The 19,652-nt window shown below is 39.2% G+C and overlaps 1 protein-coding gene across 1 annotated transcript in view; it reads left to right on the top strand.

Annotated features, from left to right (window-relative positions):
- Positions 1 to 14,707, top strand: part of chst11 (carbohydrate sulfotransferase 11) — a 74,457-nt gene extending 59,750 nt beyond the window's left edge. The window contains exons 3-4 of the mRNA XM_023952367.1: positions 10,928 to 11,157; positions 11,439 to 14,707. Of these exons, the coding sequence (XP_023808135.1) occupies positions 10,928 to 11,157; positions 11,439 to 12,063 (855 nt within the window). The 3' untranslated portion in view covers positions 12,064 to 14,707. The remainder of the gene's footprint in view (positions 1 to 10,927; positions 11,158 to 11,438) is intronic.
- Positions 14,708 to 19,652: the final 4,945 nt, after the last annotated feature.

Here is a 19,652-nt window from a genome sequence, read left to right as displayed (position 1 = left end):
TATACATTCATACAATGACCTATCAAACTGAGGATGATTAGACATATGAATAAATATTGCTTAAAAGGGAGTGGAAGGAAGCGAATTTATATAATCCCACCACGTTGTACCGTAACCATTTTATTACATGATTTATCATCATTCAGTTCCTAGCTTTTATCAGACAGAATTAAGAATCGTTAGGCATCAGTAAAGCACATGACAAAGATGAATTACTTAATTATTATATAAAAATAACTATTTTAGAAATCAACGTGGCAAATGCAGATCAGTTATTCAAAATATATGCAGATCATGTGACTTATAAAAGTCATTTATATGATTAAAAAATAATACTATATCAGTAAAATAGACAAAACACTGTTTCAAAAATCTTAATAGCAATAAATGCTCAAGTATCAAAGTTAAAATATGTGCAAAATTACATTTGGAAAAATCATGAATCAATTTTTCAATTTTTGGAGCAAGTGAAGTAATATCATTAAAAATCAATCAATTTAACCATTTTCAATAATTGATTAAGCATTTTTACTTATTTAATATTATTATTTTTTATAATAAGGTAATGCTGTGAAATAAAATAAGATAAAAAAAAAAGGTTCCATATTCTGTCGAATGACCAAGGTTTGTAGTACGTCTTCTGCTGATTAACAGCCGTTCTTCTGGGTTTCAACAGAGTTTATAGTTCTCTTCGATGTTATGTCTAGATTAAGGTCCTTTTCCTTCTTCAGCTGATATCAGCGGCGCTGAAAGTTGAGATCAAGTTGTCTGCAGGTCAGAACTTTGCTTTTGGAGAAAGTGATGAATCCAGGGATCATATTTCTTGAAATTATTTGACTCTTTGATTTATTACTATAAATTATATATATATATATATATATATATATATATATATATTAGGCCTGCACAATATACAAATTTATCGTTATCGCAATATCCAGCTCTGCAATATGCATATCGCAAAAGACGGCGAATATCGCAATAAATCGCAAACCCAAAATGTGTTAAAACAATCTTCTAGCAGCTTGAAGCATTTAACACATCAAATAAATCCCTTTATGCTTTGACCAATCAGATGGACGCCTTCCCATTGTTGACCAATCAGATGGAGGCCTATTATGTTAACCCTGGTCCTGAGGAGCCTCAACCCTGCCTGTTTTCCAGCTCTCCTTAACCAGCTTGCTGTTGATTGGCTGACTCAAGTGATTTCACATCCTGATTGACTGAACACACCTGATTTTGGTTATGATTATCGAGCAGTCTAGGGAGAATTGGAAAACAGACGGGGTTGAGGCTCTTGAGGACCAGGGTTAGCCACCCTGACGTTTGTCCCCCATGTCGATGAGGGTCATTTGGAGTATAATTTTTAAACTGTTGCAATGAAATGGGAATGATGTTTTTGTTTATTTTTCTATTTGTTTATTTACCGCAAATTTATCGTTATCGCAATATTGATCACTAATATCGCATATCGCAAGTTTTCCTCATATCGTGCAGCCCTAATATATATATATATATATATATATATATATATATATATGTCATATATATATATATATATATGTCATATATGTCAGTCAAACAACCACAGCATACTTTTTCCCCCCAACAATACAGTTAAAAACAAAATGAAGAAGCAAAAATCATATATATATATATATATATATATATATATATATATATATATATAAAATATAAAAAGTATGCTGTGGTTGTTTGACTGAATGAGAGTCAGGTGTGTGGCATCCAGGAAGTGCACGCTGGGTGTGCTGGGAGATGAAGTGCTCTCAGGACACTGGAGTTCTGACTTCTGACACTTAAAAAGACTTTTTTTTTACCTTGCCTTTGCAGACATTGAACGAAAGTAGCAGGTTTACTTGTAGGCCTTCAGGACCTTTGTTTTTCTGCAAACTGGTCCGTTGTTCTGCTGCCTTAGGACTAAATGGGATCATTTCAGAGCTGAAAGCGTCTCCCTGTCCTGCAAATTTGTTCTCCCGACATGGTTTTACCAGCTGGAGGTTTTCTGTGATCTGCCTTCTTTCAGTTTGTGTGCTTTCGCTGTTATCCTCGTGAACCCTGGCTCCTCACTTGAACCCTGGCACATCAGACTGATTACGCAGAATCCCGACAGCTTAGAGCGGCACACTCGTGGAATGAACGTTGCACCTCTCGCCCACAGCAAAGATGCCAGAAAAGCTGCTTCTTCACCGTTAAAGCAGCAGAGCAGGACTGAAATGTGGGTGTGAAGTTTTACTTGTTTGCACAGTAAACTGGATCAAAGGATTTGAATGAGGAGGTGTTTTCAGAGCAGAAAGGCAACGAAAAGGAAGAGATGAGTGGATTTGGGGGAGGTGAGTGAGCTGCTGTGCTCTCATATGGAGGAGAAATTTGTTATAATAAGGTTTCTGATTTACAGTCAATTAATAACTGGAGGTCTTAAAATAATGAATCACATTTAAAAAGGTTCACATGCTACATAAGAAAACATATGACACAAGTGTGGGGGAACACAGATGACCGCATATGACCTAATGGGATTTAGGAATGTAAAGGGGCAGGGATTTTAAGATTGAGGCTGTTTTGGACAGTTTTTTTGTGTGTGAGCACTAAGGGGAGTTCAGATAGAGCGACCGAAAAAGCATATGTGTCATAGCAAAACTTGTGAGGTCTGAGCAAAGATTGTAAATGAAAGACAGATTAAAAAAAAGTTCTAAAAATGAATGTACGCCTATATCGTCATTTCTCAAGAGAGTGCAACACAAGTTGTAAGTGTGTGAGAATAAAAAATAAAAGTGAGAAAAAAAATAAGTCATTGGGTTCTTCCAGCAGAGTGACTGTAGCGGTTCAGTCTGGGCATGCCCGGCAAAACCTTCACTGACTGAGTTTGGCAACATTTGCTTCTCTGAGATTACACGGCTGAGATGTGACAAAACCTTTTATGGGAGTCTGACTTTATTTACCTATTTATCAGCATTTCAACTGTAGTCTGGGGGTGTTGTTTTTTTTCTAAAAAAAGATAATTAAATCTATATGTTATTGGAAATGTGTCTTGCTAAGTTCACTTTAACAACATTTTATCTTCTACTTAACTTGAGAGGTTTTACCAATTTTGATAATCCAGCCCTTCAGAGGACAGAGTCATTATCAGGTTTTTAGACTTGTTTCTACTTCTCTGTCTTCTTTTCGATGTTTCCTTTTTGTCTTGATCGACTTTGCTTTTGCCAGAGTAAATTACTTGACATGAAAAGGGGCTCATGAGACTCTGATGGTTCTGTGGGAAAGTCTGGACTCGTCATTATCTTGTCTGTACTTCTATAATTATTCCATAACTTTTCTCATTGGGTTGTGGACACACACAAACTAACTTCACATGATCACATAAACAGACATTAAAATGGACTCCCACAGAGTCACATCACTAGCTGTGGTCACATGTGCATAATGTTTGTGTCACGGTTTTAGTTTCTTTGCTTTTGTGTTCTGGTTCTCTTTTGTTTCTGTCATGTATTGAGTTCAGTTTCCTGTTTTATTTTAAAAGGTTTCCTGTTCTGTTGTTGTTTCAAGTTTTGCTTTTGGTCCCCATCTGTCTTGATTGTTTCCACACGTGTCTTTGTCTGTATGTATTTAAGTCCTATCTTTTCCCTTTCTCCTGTCCGGCTCCATATTATGCTCTTCCCCTGTTTTGAGTGTTTTGAGTTTTTGTAGTTTGGCTTGCCTGCTTTAGCAGTGGTTTTTGGTTTTTAGTTTAGTTCGATTTATTAAAGCTCCTGTTCCCCTGGAACCTCCTGCCTCCTCCTCTCTGCACCTGGGTACTCCCCCAACTGGACCAGACTGGTAACATAAATTGATATTATTGTTTACACAGTTTCTCAGGACTGTGTGGAGCAGCATTTCTGCGTTCAAAAGCCGACTCTGCCTGCTCACACACCATCCTAAAGCCGCTCCTTTGCTCGGAGACACGGTTCTCCCGAGAGCCGGCCGGTCCTGTTCACGCTCCAAAGCCCCTTTTGGAGCGCCACACCGTCTACGCATGATGTGAAAGCCAGAGCAGTAACGACCCACAATCGGAATAAACTGTTTATATGCACCACGATCGGATCAACAATCGGCATAACCCACTTATCTCAATTGGAAGGAAATTTTGATCCCAATGAGTCTGAACGGGGCAGAGGATTTTGAACTGTGTTTATATGAGCCATTTTTATATGATCAGGCGATTATGCTGATGTAGGTACCATAACCGTTCGGCCTGCAACTACCTTTTGGGCTCCTTCAGGGTCCTGGGACTAATGCTGGCGTCACATTATGTGATTGGCTTTACGTTGGTCCTATGACATGTCAGAGAGTGATTGGTGTGGACAAATTACGATACTACCCTAGAAGAAAATATTATGAAGTCTTTATTAAAAAAACAGACATAGAGCAAGATTATCTTCTAAACCTGCTTTTATTATTGTTATGATTATTATTTAATGCATGTTCACTTATAGGTTTTTCAATCCGTGCGGGCAAGTGCTTTATTATTGGCAGACCGGTACCGGAAGAACAACATTTAGCCGTGCTATTACAACATTTTCAGCCATGACTACACTTAAACTGGAATGACAAGCAGATTGTGGCAAAATATCTTTATAAAATTACAAAGAATATTGTCGGATGCTATTTATGAGGGAAAATAACTTTAGGTTACAAAAGAGAAGGTGAAATGAAAATATGTAGAGCCCGAGCAGATGTCGACGCTATGTAGTTTGTCCAAGTAGGGTTACCGTACGTAGTGTGACGTCACCCTCAGTCAAAAGGACCCCAAACGGTAGTTGCACGTCGAACGGTTATGGTACCTACACCGATTATGTTTGTCCTTGTAGTCGCAGCTAGTAAGGAATGGATTATCTGATGGATGTATCTAGAACCATTTCTAATCTGGGACTGACTCTATAAAGTCTTTCAGGTCAACCAAAAAGAAACTTTCCAGTAACAATGTCTTCAGTTAGTGGTACTTTCATGTACATGCTGACATGTCCCACAAAAAATGTAGAAGCAACTGGCCACATTTTCATGTTACACATTTTCCCAAAGTAGAAGAAAAAAAGTTAAAATAAAAAGTCATCATTCAAAGTTTTAGGCTAGTAATCATTTCAATCCACTCCCTATACCAGGTCAGCCTGCAGGCGCCTAAGGCAGCTGCTGGCCTTTGGCTTTTGCTTCAGGTAAACTGCAAGAATCTTTTGTGGTTCAGTTCTTGAAGAATTCTCTTTCAGTGCTGCAGTTTCACTCAGAGAAAAACAATCTTTATAATGAGAAGCACAAAGACCAAATAAATGACTGAAGCACGGAGAAGTCCCTCTGTGGGGTCTGTGTCTGTGTCCATGTACTGCTGCCACATTCCTGGGTAAAGATGGGATAAAACCGTATACTGTGGTGTCAATGTACAAATGATGAACAACCAACTACAACCAAATTTCCCTTCAGAGATTAATAAAGTTGATCTTGAATCTTGAATGAAACAAAAGACTGTTATACTCGCCCTTAGCTTTTTAAAAGCGTGTTATCCACTAACAAATACAAATGGTGACGATACACATAAGATAATACATGGAAGCATCCCCACGTTGTTTTGCTGCAGTCCCAGTTCTTCATTGTGCAAGTTTATGCTTTAGCTTTAAGAGAGAACTAAACATCCACGCTGAATACACAATCTCTGCAGCTAGCATTGCTCTCACACATTTAACCAGCAAATGTGTGAGCTGGAAAAAGCAGCAAACTGCAGGCTCAGAGGCTACAACCTCGGCCCAGAGCTGACAGAGGCTTTTGTGCTGAGATTAGGTTTAAATGTTGCCATAAGGATTTTCTGTCCTGCTCCTCTATTAAGGAATTTATTCCCAGCTGTAATGACGTTTTCTAGAGAGAATGGCTCCTTCACATCTAAATCAATAGATACCATCTCTGAATTCTGCAGCTCAGAGTAATTCATCACAAAAGGCAGTGTGCAGAGGAATCTGCGGAGCTGAAGGTTCAAGGTCTCCGCGGGCCTTTGACTAATTTGAAGACATCAGAACAATTTGATAATTGATCAGAAATCCACCTTTTGCCTTCACAGCTGTTGTTTTATGACCTCTGCTGAATTTTATGTGATGCCAGATGATGTGCAGAAGAGAAACTGTGCAGCCCAAACAGTTTTCTGCTCCTCTGGGAACAGCTTGACATGGCTTCATATCACTGACCTCCATCACATTAGGGATCTTTTTTCCTATTCATCCTGTCATCAAAGAGATCCAAAGGGCTGATGTGTGCGGCTTGATGAAAGGATAAAGTGATTTTTTTGGAAGAAGACAGATAAGCGGAACGGAAGATGACAGGATCGCTCTCTTTTTCCTTTTCTGCTGCAGGATGGAGGGCTGCATGCTTATTGCAGCATGCTTGTGAACAGTGTCTCTTTATGTCTGAACTTTAATTCAATTCAATTTTTATTATTTTATTATATTTATATAGCCCAATATTACAACAATAGTCGTCTCAATGGGCTTCATACCGGTAATTGGATAATAACTATGAAATCATAAAAAACATGAAATCATAGAATTCAATAGGTTGTGGCCGCTAGGTGGTTTAGTCTGGGCCACACATGTAGAGTCAAAATCATAAGGATTTTTAAAAAAGGAAGCACGTTTCTTGTCCATTCCTGTGGCGAGTTGTGAGAACAATGTTGGAGTGAACTGGTCACGTGACAACAGTCTGGTCACTGATGGTCCCCCATTAAAGGTCTGGAAGAGAGCAGGTGTTGCCACAAAATTCAGGCAGCAACCAGGAAAAGATTCTTGGACATTTCATTGTGTTTTGCACACTTCAATGGGAAATGTGTTGCTGCAAAGGATCTTAATCCCGATATTGATGGCCGGGTAAAATTTCAGGAGAGAAAGAGAGGTTAACTACAAATTCTTTTGCTCACAAATGTTTGCAAGTTTAATTTAGCTTATTTTTTAATGGTATGGACATTTACATTTTAGGCAGGGTGTTTCATTTTTTCTGTAGCCCCTCTTGAGTTTATTCTCGGGATTGCTTCAGTGTCAGATTTAAAATGTTCAGTCTGTATAAAATTGAATAGACCTTTTTTTTTAAGTGAAATTAATTTTATTTAAGATCCATTGGCCTCCGTGAATGAATGTGTAATAATTAATGATTAGGCTACCATGTTGGTTGAGGCATGTTTTCCAATTGAGTAAATTAACAAAAACAAAGCCGTTATTTTGCCTTTATGTTACTGGTCCGGCCCACTTGAGATCAGACGGGTTGAATGTGGCCCCCGAACCAAAATGAGTTTGACACCACTGCCTTAGAAAAAGAAGAATCCTCATGGATGTCCACATAAAAGATCATCTCCCAGGGTGAACAGGCGATGTACCAGAACTCTTAGAGAAGAATCAGTTTATCTAACCCTACAACTACATGTTGAAATAATCCAGCAGATGGGGCGGCCATGGTGCAGCGGTAAATCTGATCGGAATATTGCAGGTTCAATTCCCGCCCTGCCCGTCCATGTCTCGAAGTGTCCTTGGGCAAGACACTGAACCCCACCTTGCCTCTTGTGGAAGGTTGGCTTCATCCAGATGGAGTTGGTGGACGGCTCGGGGCGTGAGACAAGCCAGAGGCGAGGTCCACGGCCAAGTACATTAGCACGGATGAGCCAATTGGAATCTGGAATCATTCCCACTCCCCTCAAGACAACACATGAATCCCACTGCAATAAACAGAGGAATGGAGAACTAAATTATAAATAAATGATGAAGAATTGAGAAGAGAAGAAGTAGATGAGAATAGAGGACAGAACCCTGGTGCACCATACTTTCCCCAGCTTCTTACTTCTAGCAGCCTTCTAACAACTAATTGTTATTGTTATTATTTTAAATTCTAACATGTTAATAGTATATTAAATATTATCTGATTACTAGGTAGCCTGGCAATAAGCCTGTCCAAAGAGGAATGTTTTAAACCTATCTTTGAATGTAGAAACTGTGTCTGCCTGGGAGCTCATTCCATAAAACAGGGGTTTGGTGGCTAAAGGCTCTTCCTCCAACCATACTTTTACAAATTCTGGGAACCACAAGCAGTCCTGCATTTTGTGAGCCAAGTGTTCTGTTTGGGTGGTAAGGCACTATGAGATCTTTAATATAGGATGGGGTCATACTGTTTAAGGCCTTATAGGTTAGCAGGAGGATTTTGAACTTAATTCTAGAATCAACTGGGAGCCAGTAAAGTAAAGCTAACACGGAAGTAATGTGTTCTCTTCTGCTAGTTCCTGCTAGCAATCTTGCTGCTGCATTTTGAACAAGCTGAAGAATTTTTAAGGAACTTTTAAGGTACGCCGCTAAAAAAGAGTTACTACAGTAATCCAGCATATACATAACAAATGCATAGATGAATTTTTCTGCATCACTTTTAGATCATATATATTTGATTTTATCTATGTTGCCCAGGTGAAAAAATGCAGTCTTACAAGCCTGTGATATTTGAGCCTTAAATGATAAATCCTGGTCAAATAAAACCCCTAAGTTTAAGGATGTCTCTGACATGAAGAGACATTTTCAACATCCAACATCTGCTGTTGTTTCTGTGATTTTGCTCTGTTGTTGACTGACATTTTGATGTTCAAATGGATGAAGAGTTAAGGTTTTTTTCAGTCAGCACTGCACATATCAAGAATAGCTGAATATTTTTTTTACATCAGTCCTTCATTTAAAAAAACATGATGAGTTTTTTTTTTTGTTGGAAAAAGCTGTCCCAAACCCCCAAAAGGTTGTTTTGTTTTTGGTAAAGAGTCATGGATATTGTTGGTTGCTGGTGCTCTGGATTTATTTATCATTTACATATATGATTATAAAAACAAACTTTGAATAGAAGCAAAAAAATGCTTATTTTAGAAACATTACAAAATAATAAATAAACACTATTCTTTGACATAAAAATCAACACAACTGCAAATCACTTTAAAACACATCCATAAGTAAATTTTATTGCACATGGTAACTTCTCAGAAAAGAATTTTGTCAGATTTCCTGTCAAGATCCTGGTTTCTCACATCGTTCACATGCAGATTAACAGATGTGGAGCTCGCCGCAACGCTCCTTATTTATGAATGCATTGGATGGAAGTGTCCAACAGCTGTTATTAATTTGTTTGTCACATCCTTCTTGTTGCAAACTGTGTGCTTGATCATTTTCACACTCGGAGCCCAACTTCAAAGTGAGCCATAAATTAACCTATCATTTTATTTAGGCTGTTTCAGTCAGCAGCTCAAACCATCCCCCACCCCCTGGCTGGGGCTATGCTTGAAGTTGAGAGAGATTACAATCTATCGCTCTTGGTACGATCAATGCAAATACTTAAAGAACTGGGGTAACTGTCCTGGTGGGCAGAGTGGACTCCAGAAGAAATGTTTGTTTTGCCTTTGACCTCCAGGCGGTGTCACACCTAATTGCTCTGCAATTCCCATATGTGGTTTAGCTTCATTTTTATGGCAGATCCCCTCCCTGAGCCAACTGTCTGCATTTAGCCAAACCTGGGACCAGCACAAAGAACAATGGAACTTACAGCACTTCGTAGTCCTGGTCAAATTTCAATTAACCCTTGAGCTATCTTAGATGACCCCACCCTTGCATTGACGTGTTCTCCCTACCATGACAAAGGTGAATAAAGGTGGAAAGATTTCATGTAATCCATGAACACCAGTGAAGATCACAAATCATTGAAGAAAAAAGGTTCCACGTACTGTCTAGTGGGTCTAGATGACCCAACTCCTAGTGTTAAAGTGCCTAGGATAGCACAAGGGGTTACAGGGCTACCAATTGACCGACCGACTGACCGTCGTCCCTCCGTCAGAGCCTCAAGAAGTGAATAGTAAAAGATAAAAATGAGATGAAGAGGAGAGTACAACAATGAAAAAAACAAATATATCTTGCCTCTTAATCAGTTCCTTAAATTGCCTTGAACTCCATACATATTTTGGATAAACCTCAAAAATGGTTTTAATCAAAGAAAACTGTCAGAAATGTCCTGAATTCGGTTTGAAAAAAAACCTTTCCTGTTTCATTTATATCTGACAGCTGAGTTTTTAACAATTATCTTCTGAATATGTGTTGGAAACGGTAAATGGTGTATAGTTCTGTAGATTTACAGTCATATTGTACGTATGGAAGTACTCCACAGGGGTAGAGCCAATCATAGTCAAGTTTGGGATCCTTATGCTCCTTATGGAAGATTAAAACATGGATTTATGGAATGATTGTATACCTTAATTGCCTTTGTTTGCTTGAATTCTCATATTGGATAATTTAAGCAATTTAATTCTTCACCTGAATCGGTTCCTACCCTTTCATAGTAATTTTTAGAAATTAAATTTATTTTTTTAATTTTACAAACTGCAAACAAGCAAAATGTCCATGAGATGAAAACATGTTCTGGCTCTTGATGGTACGTTCAATCCAGTTATGTCTAGAGATGTTCCCTGCATGGCGTTCATGATGCACCTTTTCGTCTTACTTCTGGCAGCAGAATATTTATTGCAACAACAAAATCTGACTTGTTGGGTTCTTCTGTTATCAGAAAATGTTGTGTTTTTTTACATACCTGACATGTTTTGACGGACATCTTCCGTCTTCGTCAGAGTCGTCATCAGATGGTAGTAATGTGAGGTATATAAAAACAGATAATTTTTGCTGATGCAACAAAGTTCACATCACTACCATCTGATGACGACTCTGACATAGATGGAAGACGTCCGTCAAAACATGTCAGGTATGTGAAAAAACACAACCGTGTCTGATAACAGAAGAACCTAAGAAGCTAGTTAACAATACAGACACTATGAACTTTATTGAACTATTACAGTAACATCTTTTCTCCTCTCCCTCATTGGTTGTTTTTCCTAATTTAGTCGGATTTGTCCGGAGCTGCTGCTTTGCACCAGGCCAGGAGGGATCAAGTTGTCGATGCTTGCAGAATCTACAGCGCATCTAGTCGAAAGCGGAGAGTGCTGACACCTGGAGACCTTAAACACCTGGTGGTGGATGAGGACCACGAGCTCATTTACTGCTATGTTCCCAAGGTGGCCTGTACCAACTGGAAACGTGTCATGATGGTGCTCACAGGCAGGGGCAAATACACGTGAGTGTATTGCTCTGCAGTCTTTTCAGAAGAGATTGAGAGCTAAAGATGTTTTAGGATGAAAACATTTATGGAAGAACGTTTAAAATGAAGAAAATACTTCAGACATACAGATGCTCTAAAAGACGTTTAAATGGGTTTGAGATTGTTCACGTCTTCTGAAGATGAGGATCAGTTTCGGCAGAATTGCTGAACTGTGATTTACTGTCCTGTGTTTTTTTTACATAACTGTCTATGATTTGTACATCTTCATAACATGTTCTTGTAACTGTACTCAACAGAGACCCAATGAAAATCCCTTCCAATGAAGCTCATATTCCTTCCAACCTGAAGACGCTAAACCAGTACAGCATTCCTGAGATCAACCACCGCCTCAAGAACTACCTCAAGTTCATCTTTGTTCGGGAGCCCTTCGAGAGGCTGGTCTCAGCGTACCGTAATAAGTTCACCTTGAAGTACAACTCTTCTTTCCACAAGCGCTTTGGCACCCGCATCATAAGGCGCTACCGCAAGAATGCAGCGCAGGACGCCTTGGTCAATGGGGATGATGTCAAGTTTAAAGAATTTATTGAGTACCTAGTAGATCCAGCCACCCAGAAGGATGGTCCACTGAACGAGCACTGGCAGACGGTTTACCAGCTTTGCCACCCATGTCACATCCATTATGACATGGTGGGAAAGTATGAAACTCTAGAGGAAGATTCCAACTACTTGTTACAGCTGGTGGGCGTCGGTGACTTCCTGCACTTCCCAAGCTATGCCAAATCCACTCGCACCACTGATATCATGACTGCTCAGTTCTTCAGCAACATCAGCAGTCAAAAGCAGATTCAAGTCTACCAGCTGTACAAGCTGGACTTCCTCATGTTTAACTACTCCATACCCAGCTATCTACGGCTGGACTAACAGATAACAGAGCTGGAACTCTGAGCGTCTGCTGTACTCTAATTTCAGGCAGCAAAAATGACTTAAAAAGCTGTCACTGCTTCTTGTTGGTGTGAGTCTGAAAATAATTCATAGGCGGTACTGAGTGACTGACGCAATGGAGGCTTGTGGAAGGCTTCAGTCAGCAGAAGCAGAAAGCACTGATCAAAGGGGAATGTGGCTGAAAGGACCAAACGCATGCAAATACTGAAATGTGTGGGTGAAGCAGGTCTTCCAGGTGTTTGAAAGGGGAGCTTATCCTCAGGAGACGAACTCACAGAGGTGCTCTTCTGAGGATGTCTCCTACAAACTGCTGACAAATACAGCTGGTTCACATTCTGCATATCAAGCAGCAGCAGCATCACACGCACCCTGACCCCCAAGCATCCTGGAGGCTCAGCGCATCTTCTTTCCCCTGATCAATAGAAAAACGCAGCCACATTGTGAAGCAGTTTGTGTCAACTCCCATTAGATTCATTTAACAGGGCCATCGCCTCCTCTGTTTAAAGGATTCCTTCAATTTATAGCTGCTGATTTTACTCTCCAGCGATTGTACAATTGTAACTTAAAGAACTTAAGCCAGTTGTTTAAGGATTGCTCCCATTCCCTGGCTTTTATATGATAGGAACTCCTGTTTTACACCTTTAGGGTTTAGTGAAATCAGCGAATCCTTCTGTAGCGAGAGGAAGCTGAGCATGTCAGCAGAGAGACAGCTGTGGAGATTTTAAAAGGTTAACAGACAACAGGTGGAAACAAGAAGGCACCCTTATTACCAAATTCAAACATCTTTACGCAATTTAGGTCCTTTCCCTTCAAGCCTTTTTTTCTATGTTAAGTTTTTATGACACATTGCTGCGAGCAGCAATAAAAAAAAGGTTATTTAATTTGCTTTATGTGTTAGAAGAAATAGAAATGGGATTTTTAGTTGATGAACATGTTTGTAAAGTGACGCCCACATTATTTCAAATGGTTTATAGCGGATTTCCTAGCTTGGCTTTGTCCTTCTATGTCTGAGTTTCCAGAGACTTGCTTCTTATTCTTATTCTTTTTCTTCATTAATAGATGCCAAACAGTAGGTGCCAAATTTGCTGAAAGGCCGAAAGTCAGTGCTCTGTGTGCACTACTGCCATTTAGTAAATCAATCAAAAGACATGTGTTCCCACAATCCCACAGTATGAACAAGTACATAAACACATCAAATTGCTAAAAGTAATCTGATTTCATGATGCCAGAGTCATGGGTAAAAAAACACACCTGCCCACTAAGTCTGCTAAAAGGTTATGGATCTAGTTCAGGGGTCGGCAACCTGCGGCTCCGGAGCTCTTTCATCCCTGTGCTCACTGTGGTTTTGTAAAATAACTACTATGTTCTTAGATTGTCGTGGTGCCTTAACACCGCAGAGATGTGCGAGCGGACAGAAGGAGGAGAGGAACATGAGAGGCCGCCTCTGTGAATGCGGACTAGAGTCTGTTATAGGAAGAAAAGTTCTTCTAAAAAGACAGTCAGTGGCAATCTTGTAGGGCACATGAGCCTTCAAAAAAAATTGCCAGGTTTTTTATTTTGTCCCCGCAGTTTTCCTTGACTAAAACTACTCATTTCTGTGTAAAATTAATAAAATGCCCAACCTCAGAAAAACAGAAAAATATCTCCTTTAGTTTCCATTGATGTTCATTCATGAAGCCAACAGAAATGACCGGAAATAATTAATTCATAATTCATGTCAGGGTTGAAGGAAAAACAACAGGAAAAAAAAGGGTAATTTTTACCAGAAGCCAGCCAGCCTTAAAAAGGAAAACACAAACTGATGTGTTAAGTGTGAACTAACTACACACTATATCCTAATTATGTATTCAGCTGTACAAGTATGTTTTACTTATGTTTAATAATAAAGTAATAATATATTATATTTTGCTTCGCCCAGAGCATCAAACTAGCCAGGACCGCCTCTGAAGAGAGCACATGTTGAATGAGGTTGAATGAAAAGTGAATAACGAGTGAAAATTTTAAAAACAAGTGAAATGATTCCATTCACTGGAAACACCAGGTTTTCCAAAGTGTTTTGTTGCTTCCTGTCTTTTCATTTCTGTGGGAAACTGATCCAAATGGCTCTTTGAGTGGTAAAGCTTGCCGACCCCTGCTCTAGTTTCTTTAATTTTTTTTCAAAAGACAAATGAGTTACAACCCAAGGAGTGTTCCATCACTACAACACAATTCACCTGTCGTGACCTTGCACTTTTACTGATTCTTTGTGTGCAATTTTGTATGTTTTCTTTTAACAGCAAACTATCCTATGCGTCCCTATTGGTCATCGACAATTGCCAGTCAATGTCCTTCCAAACAGGGTCTCCTTTAGAGGACAGAGAGCGTTAAGTTCATTATATAATCCTGGATTTGTTTTTCTGTGAAGGTTTGAATTTTGAGAGTTTAAACAAGAGAGAAAAGTGTGAAAATGTTCATATCTGTCTGAGAAAAGTGAATTCATGTGTAGTGAGGAGTTTTACAGCCTTATGACATCTAGAATCACTGTAAAGAATCAATGATGATTAAGGTTTTTCCTATACTGTATTCTTGGCACACACAGATTAGGGCATGAAGGGAAATTAAACAGCCATTCAATGTGATATGACTACTTTACAGATGTGTTTATTGTGGGTTATTTTAAGAACATAACGAGGGACCACTGTAGTACCATTTTTGTTTTATTGATCCAAACTTTGCCAAACACTGAGAATGTGACTTGACCTGTAATTCTCCTGAAACATGTCACGGGGAAGTAGCCATACTTCCCTTAGACTTCTGGCTTCAATAGAAAAGAGAAACGAGCAGCTTAACCTGCTGCTGCAGTCCTTGTTCACCACAAACACAACAGCAGTTGTCTCAGCATGATCTTCTCCTCCTGGGCCAGGAGCACAGAGACGAGCTCATTCTTCTTTTGTGCATTAGCCTCCCTGCTGATGCTGGTGCCACGCTAGAACTGACTCAGCAGTTCCAAGAGTGTCTGGTGCTTAAACTGCCTATTTAGTGTAGAAAAGGGTGAATAAATAAGACACTGGAGACCTCTTAGCTTCCAAACAACCTATAACAGTCTTCTTTTCTTCTTACCTTGTCACAAAATTAACTGCCTTTGTTTTAGCATATGCCAGTGTCAACTACCCATGCTGATACCAGAACGGAGACAATAAGATCAACGTTATTGATCCCACTGTGGGGAAACTCATTTATCAAAACAACTCCGGATCAAGCATCAAGATGCAAAGAAAGGTCAATTCAAGATGAAGAAAACATTTTTATAAAATTGTTCAACTTTTTAAGATCTGTAAATAAATACACTATACATACACAAACAAAAAAAGAAGCAGCAGGACTCCATAGCTGTAGTGCAGCCATTACCCAATATTGCATCTGTTGTTCAGTCTAACTGCGGCTGGAATGAAGGAGCTGTGGGACCACTCCTCCTTACATTGCAGGTGCATCAGTCTGCTGATGAGGGAGTTGCTCAGAGCCTTCTCTGTCGGATGTAGTGGGTGAGACATATTGTCCATGATGGATTTTGGTTTCACCTCACCTACCTCCTCCAAAGAATCCAAGAGACAAGGTAAAGATAAGATTGCAGATACAAACACAGCTGGTAATAAAAATGCCCGCAGAAAGTCAAGTGAGAACCCAGATGGTTACTGTATGCTGACTCTGCTGGGGCAGAAACTGAACAGCTTCACTTCGACAGTTTTTGTGGATAACTTAACCACGATATCCGCATGGATCTAGTTCCTTCATGTAAAAGAAGCCCTTTATGTTGGGAACAGTTGGTTCATTTGTTTTTCTCAACGATCTATGCTATCAGACTGACAATCTGCTGCCCTGATAAAAGTAGAAAACGATGTAATTAGAAACATTTGTTTTTCTCTGAATGATAATTAAGGATTTCCTTTGACTGTATTTTAAATCATGGGTTTTTTTGACTATAAGCCGGAATCACATGAAAGCACAGTAAGTGAAATAAAACAGGCACATAACCTCAAATGACTATGCTACCCAGAATGCCTAGAGGCGTCAAGAGACAGGCGATTGGGTGGACGGGATGGGAAGTTTTTGTCACGGTGTGGGGTGGCTTGAGAGCCGGTTGGACCCAGTAGCAGAGGCGGAGGCAGACGGTTCAGGGACAAGGGGGTTTAATGCAAAACAACAAACAAAAGGCGCTGCAGAGCAGGATTACAAAACAAAAACAAAAACTTACTTGGCGTGGCATGAAACATGGAGACAAGACAAGAAGCCGTGAACAACATGAGCAGAAGGTAATGGACCAGCACAGGAGGAAGGCAGAGACAAGACTTATATACAGACAGGGCAGACAAGACACAGGTGAACACGATTAGGGCAGATGGGGACCAAAGGAAGTAAAACTCAAGAAACATGACAAGACAGGAAACCTTTCAAAATAAAACAGGAAACAGACCCAAACAAGACAGAACAAGAACTAAAGCGAAAAACAAGACACAACAAACTGAAACCATGACAGTTGTTCCTTTTTTCCTCTTTTATCTGCTATAAGCAGCTATTGCAGAGAGAGAAACACCACTGAGAAAGCTTTAATCACAACAACTCCTCTTCGTTCAGCTGTAACCCTCTTACTTTTACACTTCATTATGTCAAAGCACAGTTTGTATCACTCCGCCAGACTCCTGTCTATAACACAGCACAACAAAAGTACAGAGTGACACAGTGTACAGGTAAACACTGGTGATCTGAAATTTAAAATTACCTTTTTGAGAATAATATAAAATGCATAATTTCAGTGGTGTGTTTACAATTGTTAGCTAACAAAGAAATTTGCTGGACACCAGTGATAACATTATTTTGATCTGAAGAAATCCTGATCAAACTTTAATTAGGGTTTTGCATCAATGTACGCTAAATCCAATTTGCAAAGGTGCCGACATCTATGCTTTCAAGTGGTTCTTTTTGTAGGATTTTGTGATATCACAGCCAAATTATAGTTGGCAGTATAAGTATTTTTACTGTAGCTGGAACTAACAAAGCATGTAGTGAAAGCAGGGGTCATGTTATTTGCATGGTTTGGAATCTTTGAACCAAACATCCTCCACTTTTTCATCTGAGAAGAAACTTGGTTCGTCCTCCTGGATGTTTAACACATAGAATGTCTGACGAAGTCATATTTTAAAATTTAGATCTGCAAGCTAAGCTGTTAGCCCAACAAAATAACACAAGAAGTGGATAACCAGACAATCTGAACAAATCGGAGGTCGGAAATAATAAAGAGGGGGGAAAAGCAGCTTAACAGCCCAAGCAAACTGGTTTGCGGTGGTAAACCCAACTTCAAATGATTGTGCATTCCTAGAAAAGTCTAAACTTTCCGTTTTTAGGTCGTTTTTGTGCCACTCTTTACACCTTGATTTAACCACAGCCTCTTAACATAATCTTTCCCAGGATGAGGTCATCACCAGAATGTTTTGATTTGGTTATCAAACTCAAATGTTATGTTAATGCTGTAGTGAATGCAAATGTTTCCAGCTCATTTCTGCAGTGACTCAAGCACATCAACAGCTGTCACTGTTAGTGTTACTAAATGATCATAAGCAGCATGTCTGTTTTGGTTCTCAGCAAAGATGTGAGTCACATTGTTCAACCATTTGTACAAACATCAGTATGAAAAAAGCATGTATTTCCCAATATGGTCAAGCTGCTCATGAAGCATAGAAGACATCTTAAATACTCCAACAGTCTACCATTTCTATGTTTGTTTTTCTCAATTAACAGACAGCATCAATAACAGTTGATCAAGAAATGTGCACATCATGTAATCAGTACAGATGGACAAACCCAGCAGCATCTGCATGCTCGCTCTCTGCCTGTGTACAGTCAACGACTGCAAGGGTTTGTACAGTGTGGACTCTACTGCTTTATGTTATTTATTTTGTTTTGTTTCATGAAGACGTGTTTGGATTTTATACTGAATGATTTATCAGCTGCCTCATGAACACAAAGACAAACACTACTGATCTGTCATGAGACATCAAAATGCTGCTGAGCACTTCAACACGCTGCAGCAGTCGCCAATGAGTTAGTCGCTGGTTTAAACCCCAGGCGTGCTGTCATTGTTGCCATTTATCACCAGATGACTAGCAGTTGAATGAAACCTGTTAGTCACTTTGCACAAAAATATTTGCCAAATAGTTAAATGTTTGTAAAAGTCCTCTGAGTGAGCATTTAAACAGGCAGAATGCCCATCGATACCTGTTGGCTAACCATTTGGGATATAAAGTCATCTTATTATTAATTTTATGCTGTTTAAAGTCAAGATTAATTTGATTTATGTATTTTGTCCACAGATTTAATGATCCTTAATGGTTTGATGTACCGTTAAATAAATAAAGAGATACTAGTCATGAGGTGTAAGGTACCATGCAGACTCCCCAGCTGTGGTATCAGTGTGATCTGTAACTGCTCAAAGAGCTAATTACAGCATTTGGACAAAGAAAAAAATGACATAAACATTAAAGGCGGATTAGAACATTCATTCCCTCTGCTCCTGATCCATCACGGTTTGAATAAAAAAATACCTTAGAAATGCAGTTTTAATCTTCTATTCTTCTATATACTTATGTGACTTCCATCATAAGGAAAATGCTCCAAGGGCATGTTAGAAACACCAAAAACATAATTTTCATTGTTGGTCTTTAATGAAGTAAAGAAAATTTTGGAGAAATGTAGGTCAGGTAAAAATACGGTGAACTTCCAATCAATTTAGCTATGCTTGTCCAACACCAGCAAACGGTGATTCCATTAAAACTGTCAGTAAAACAGATAGTAAATTGTTGGGATTTGTGTTTTTCTAGCTTGTGTCTCGCAGTGTCTCGCAGTGTCCACTTAAAGTATTTTAAAGATCTTTGCCATTTTTATAATTTTGTTTGTAACAAATGCAAAGAAACATAATTTGAAACTTATTCAAATACTAAGTATTTACTCAGACCTGTAAAAACTGACAGATCCATCTGCTGCCAGCAGTTTTGAAAGCAACACAGTACAACGTATTCTTCTACTCTTTAATTTTTACTTTAATGTTTAACTTTTTCAACATGAACTAATAAGAGTGTATAAACCTTATGTTCAGGTTACCTGTCTCCTCAAGCCTCTAAAACTTGCCAACTCCATCCCTGAAGAATGTGAAATCAAGAGGAAAGGGGAGGATGAAACATAAAATGGCTGTCCAGCTCTTGATTCATGTCAACAGCAATCTTTCTTTTTTTTTATTAAAGAGATTTTTAGACCTGACACACATGTCAAATCAACACTGCAAGCACTGATTACAGTTTGTAGACAAGGTTAGTAAAAGTGAAAGGAAGGGCAGATTGACGAGACAAAGGTTAAAGCAGACTGGAGGCTGAGAGCTTGACCCTTTTCACCTCATCAGCGGATCTGCCCAGGTTTTCACATTTCTGTGCTGCCCTGAGGTTGCAAATCTTTCCAGCAGCTGCACATGTTGCCAGAAGGCATCAGCGCTTTAGCCTTCTCCCTCTTGTTATGTCTGTTAACACAATAAAACAACATTCTGC

This window comes from Oryzias latipes, chromosome 23, assembly GCF_002234675.1.
Source record: "Oryzias latipes chromosome 23, ASM223467v1".
NCBI classification, from domain to species: Eukaryota; Metazoa; Chordata; class Actinopteri; order Beloniformes; family Adrianichthyidae; genus Oryzias; species Oryzias latipes.
This window is presented reverse-complemented; position numbering and strand designations above follow the sequence as displayed.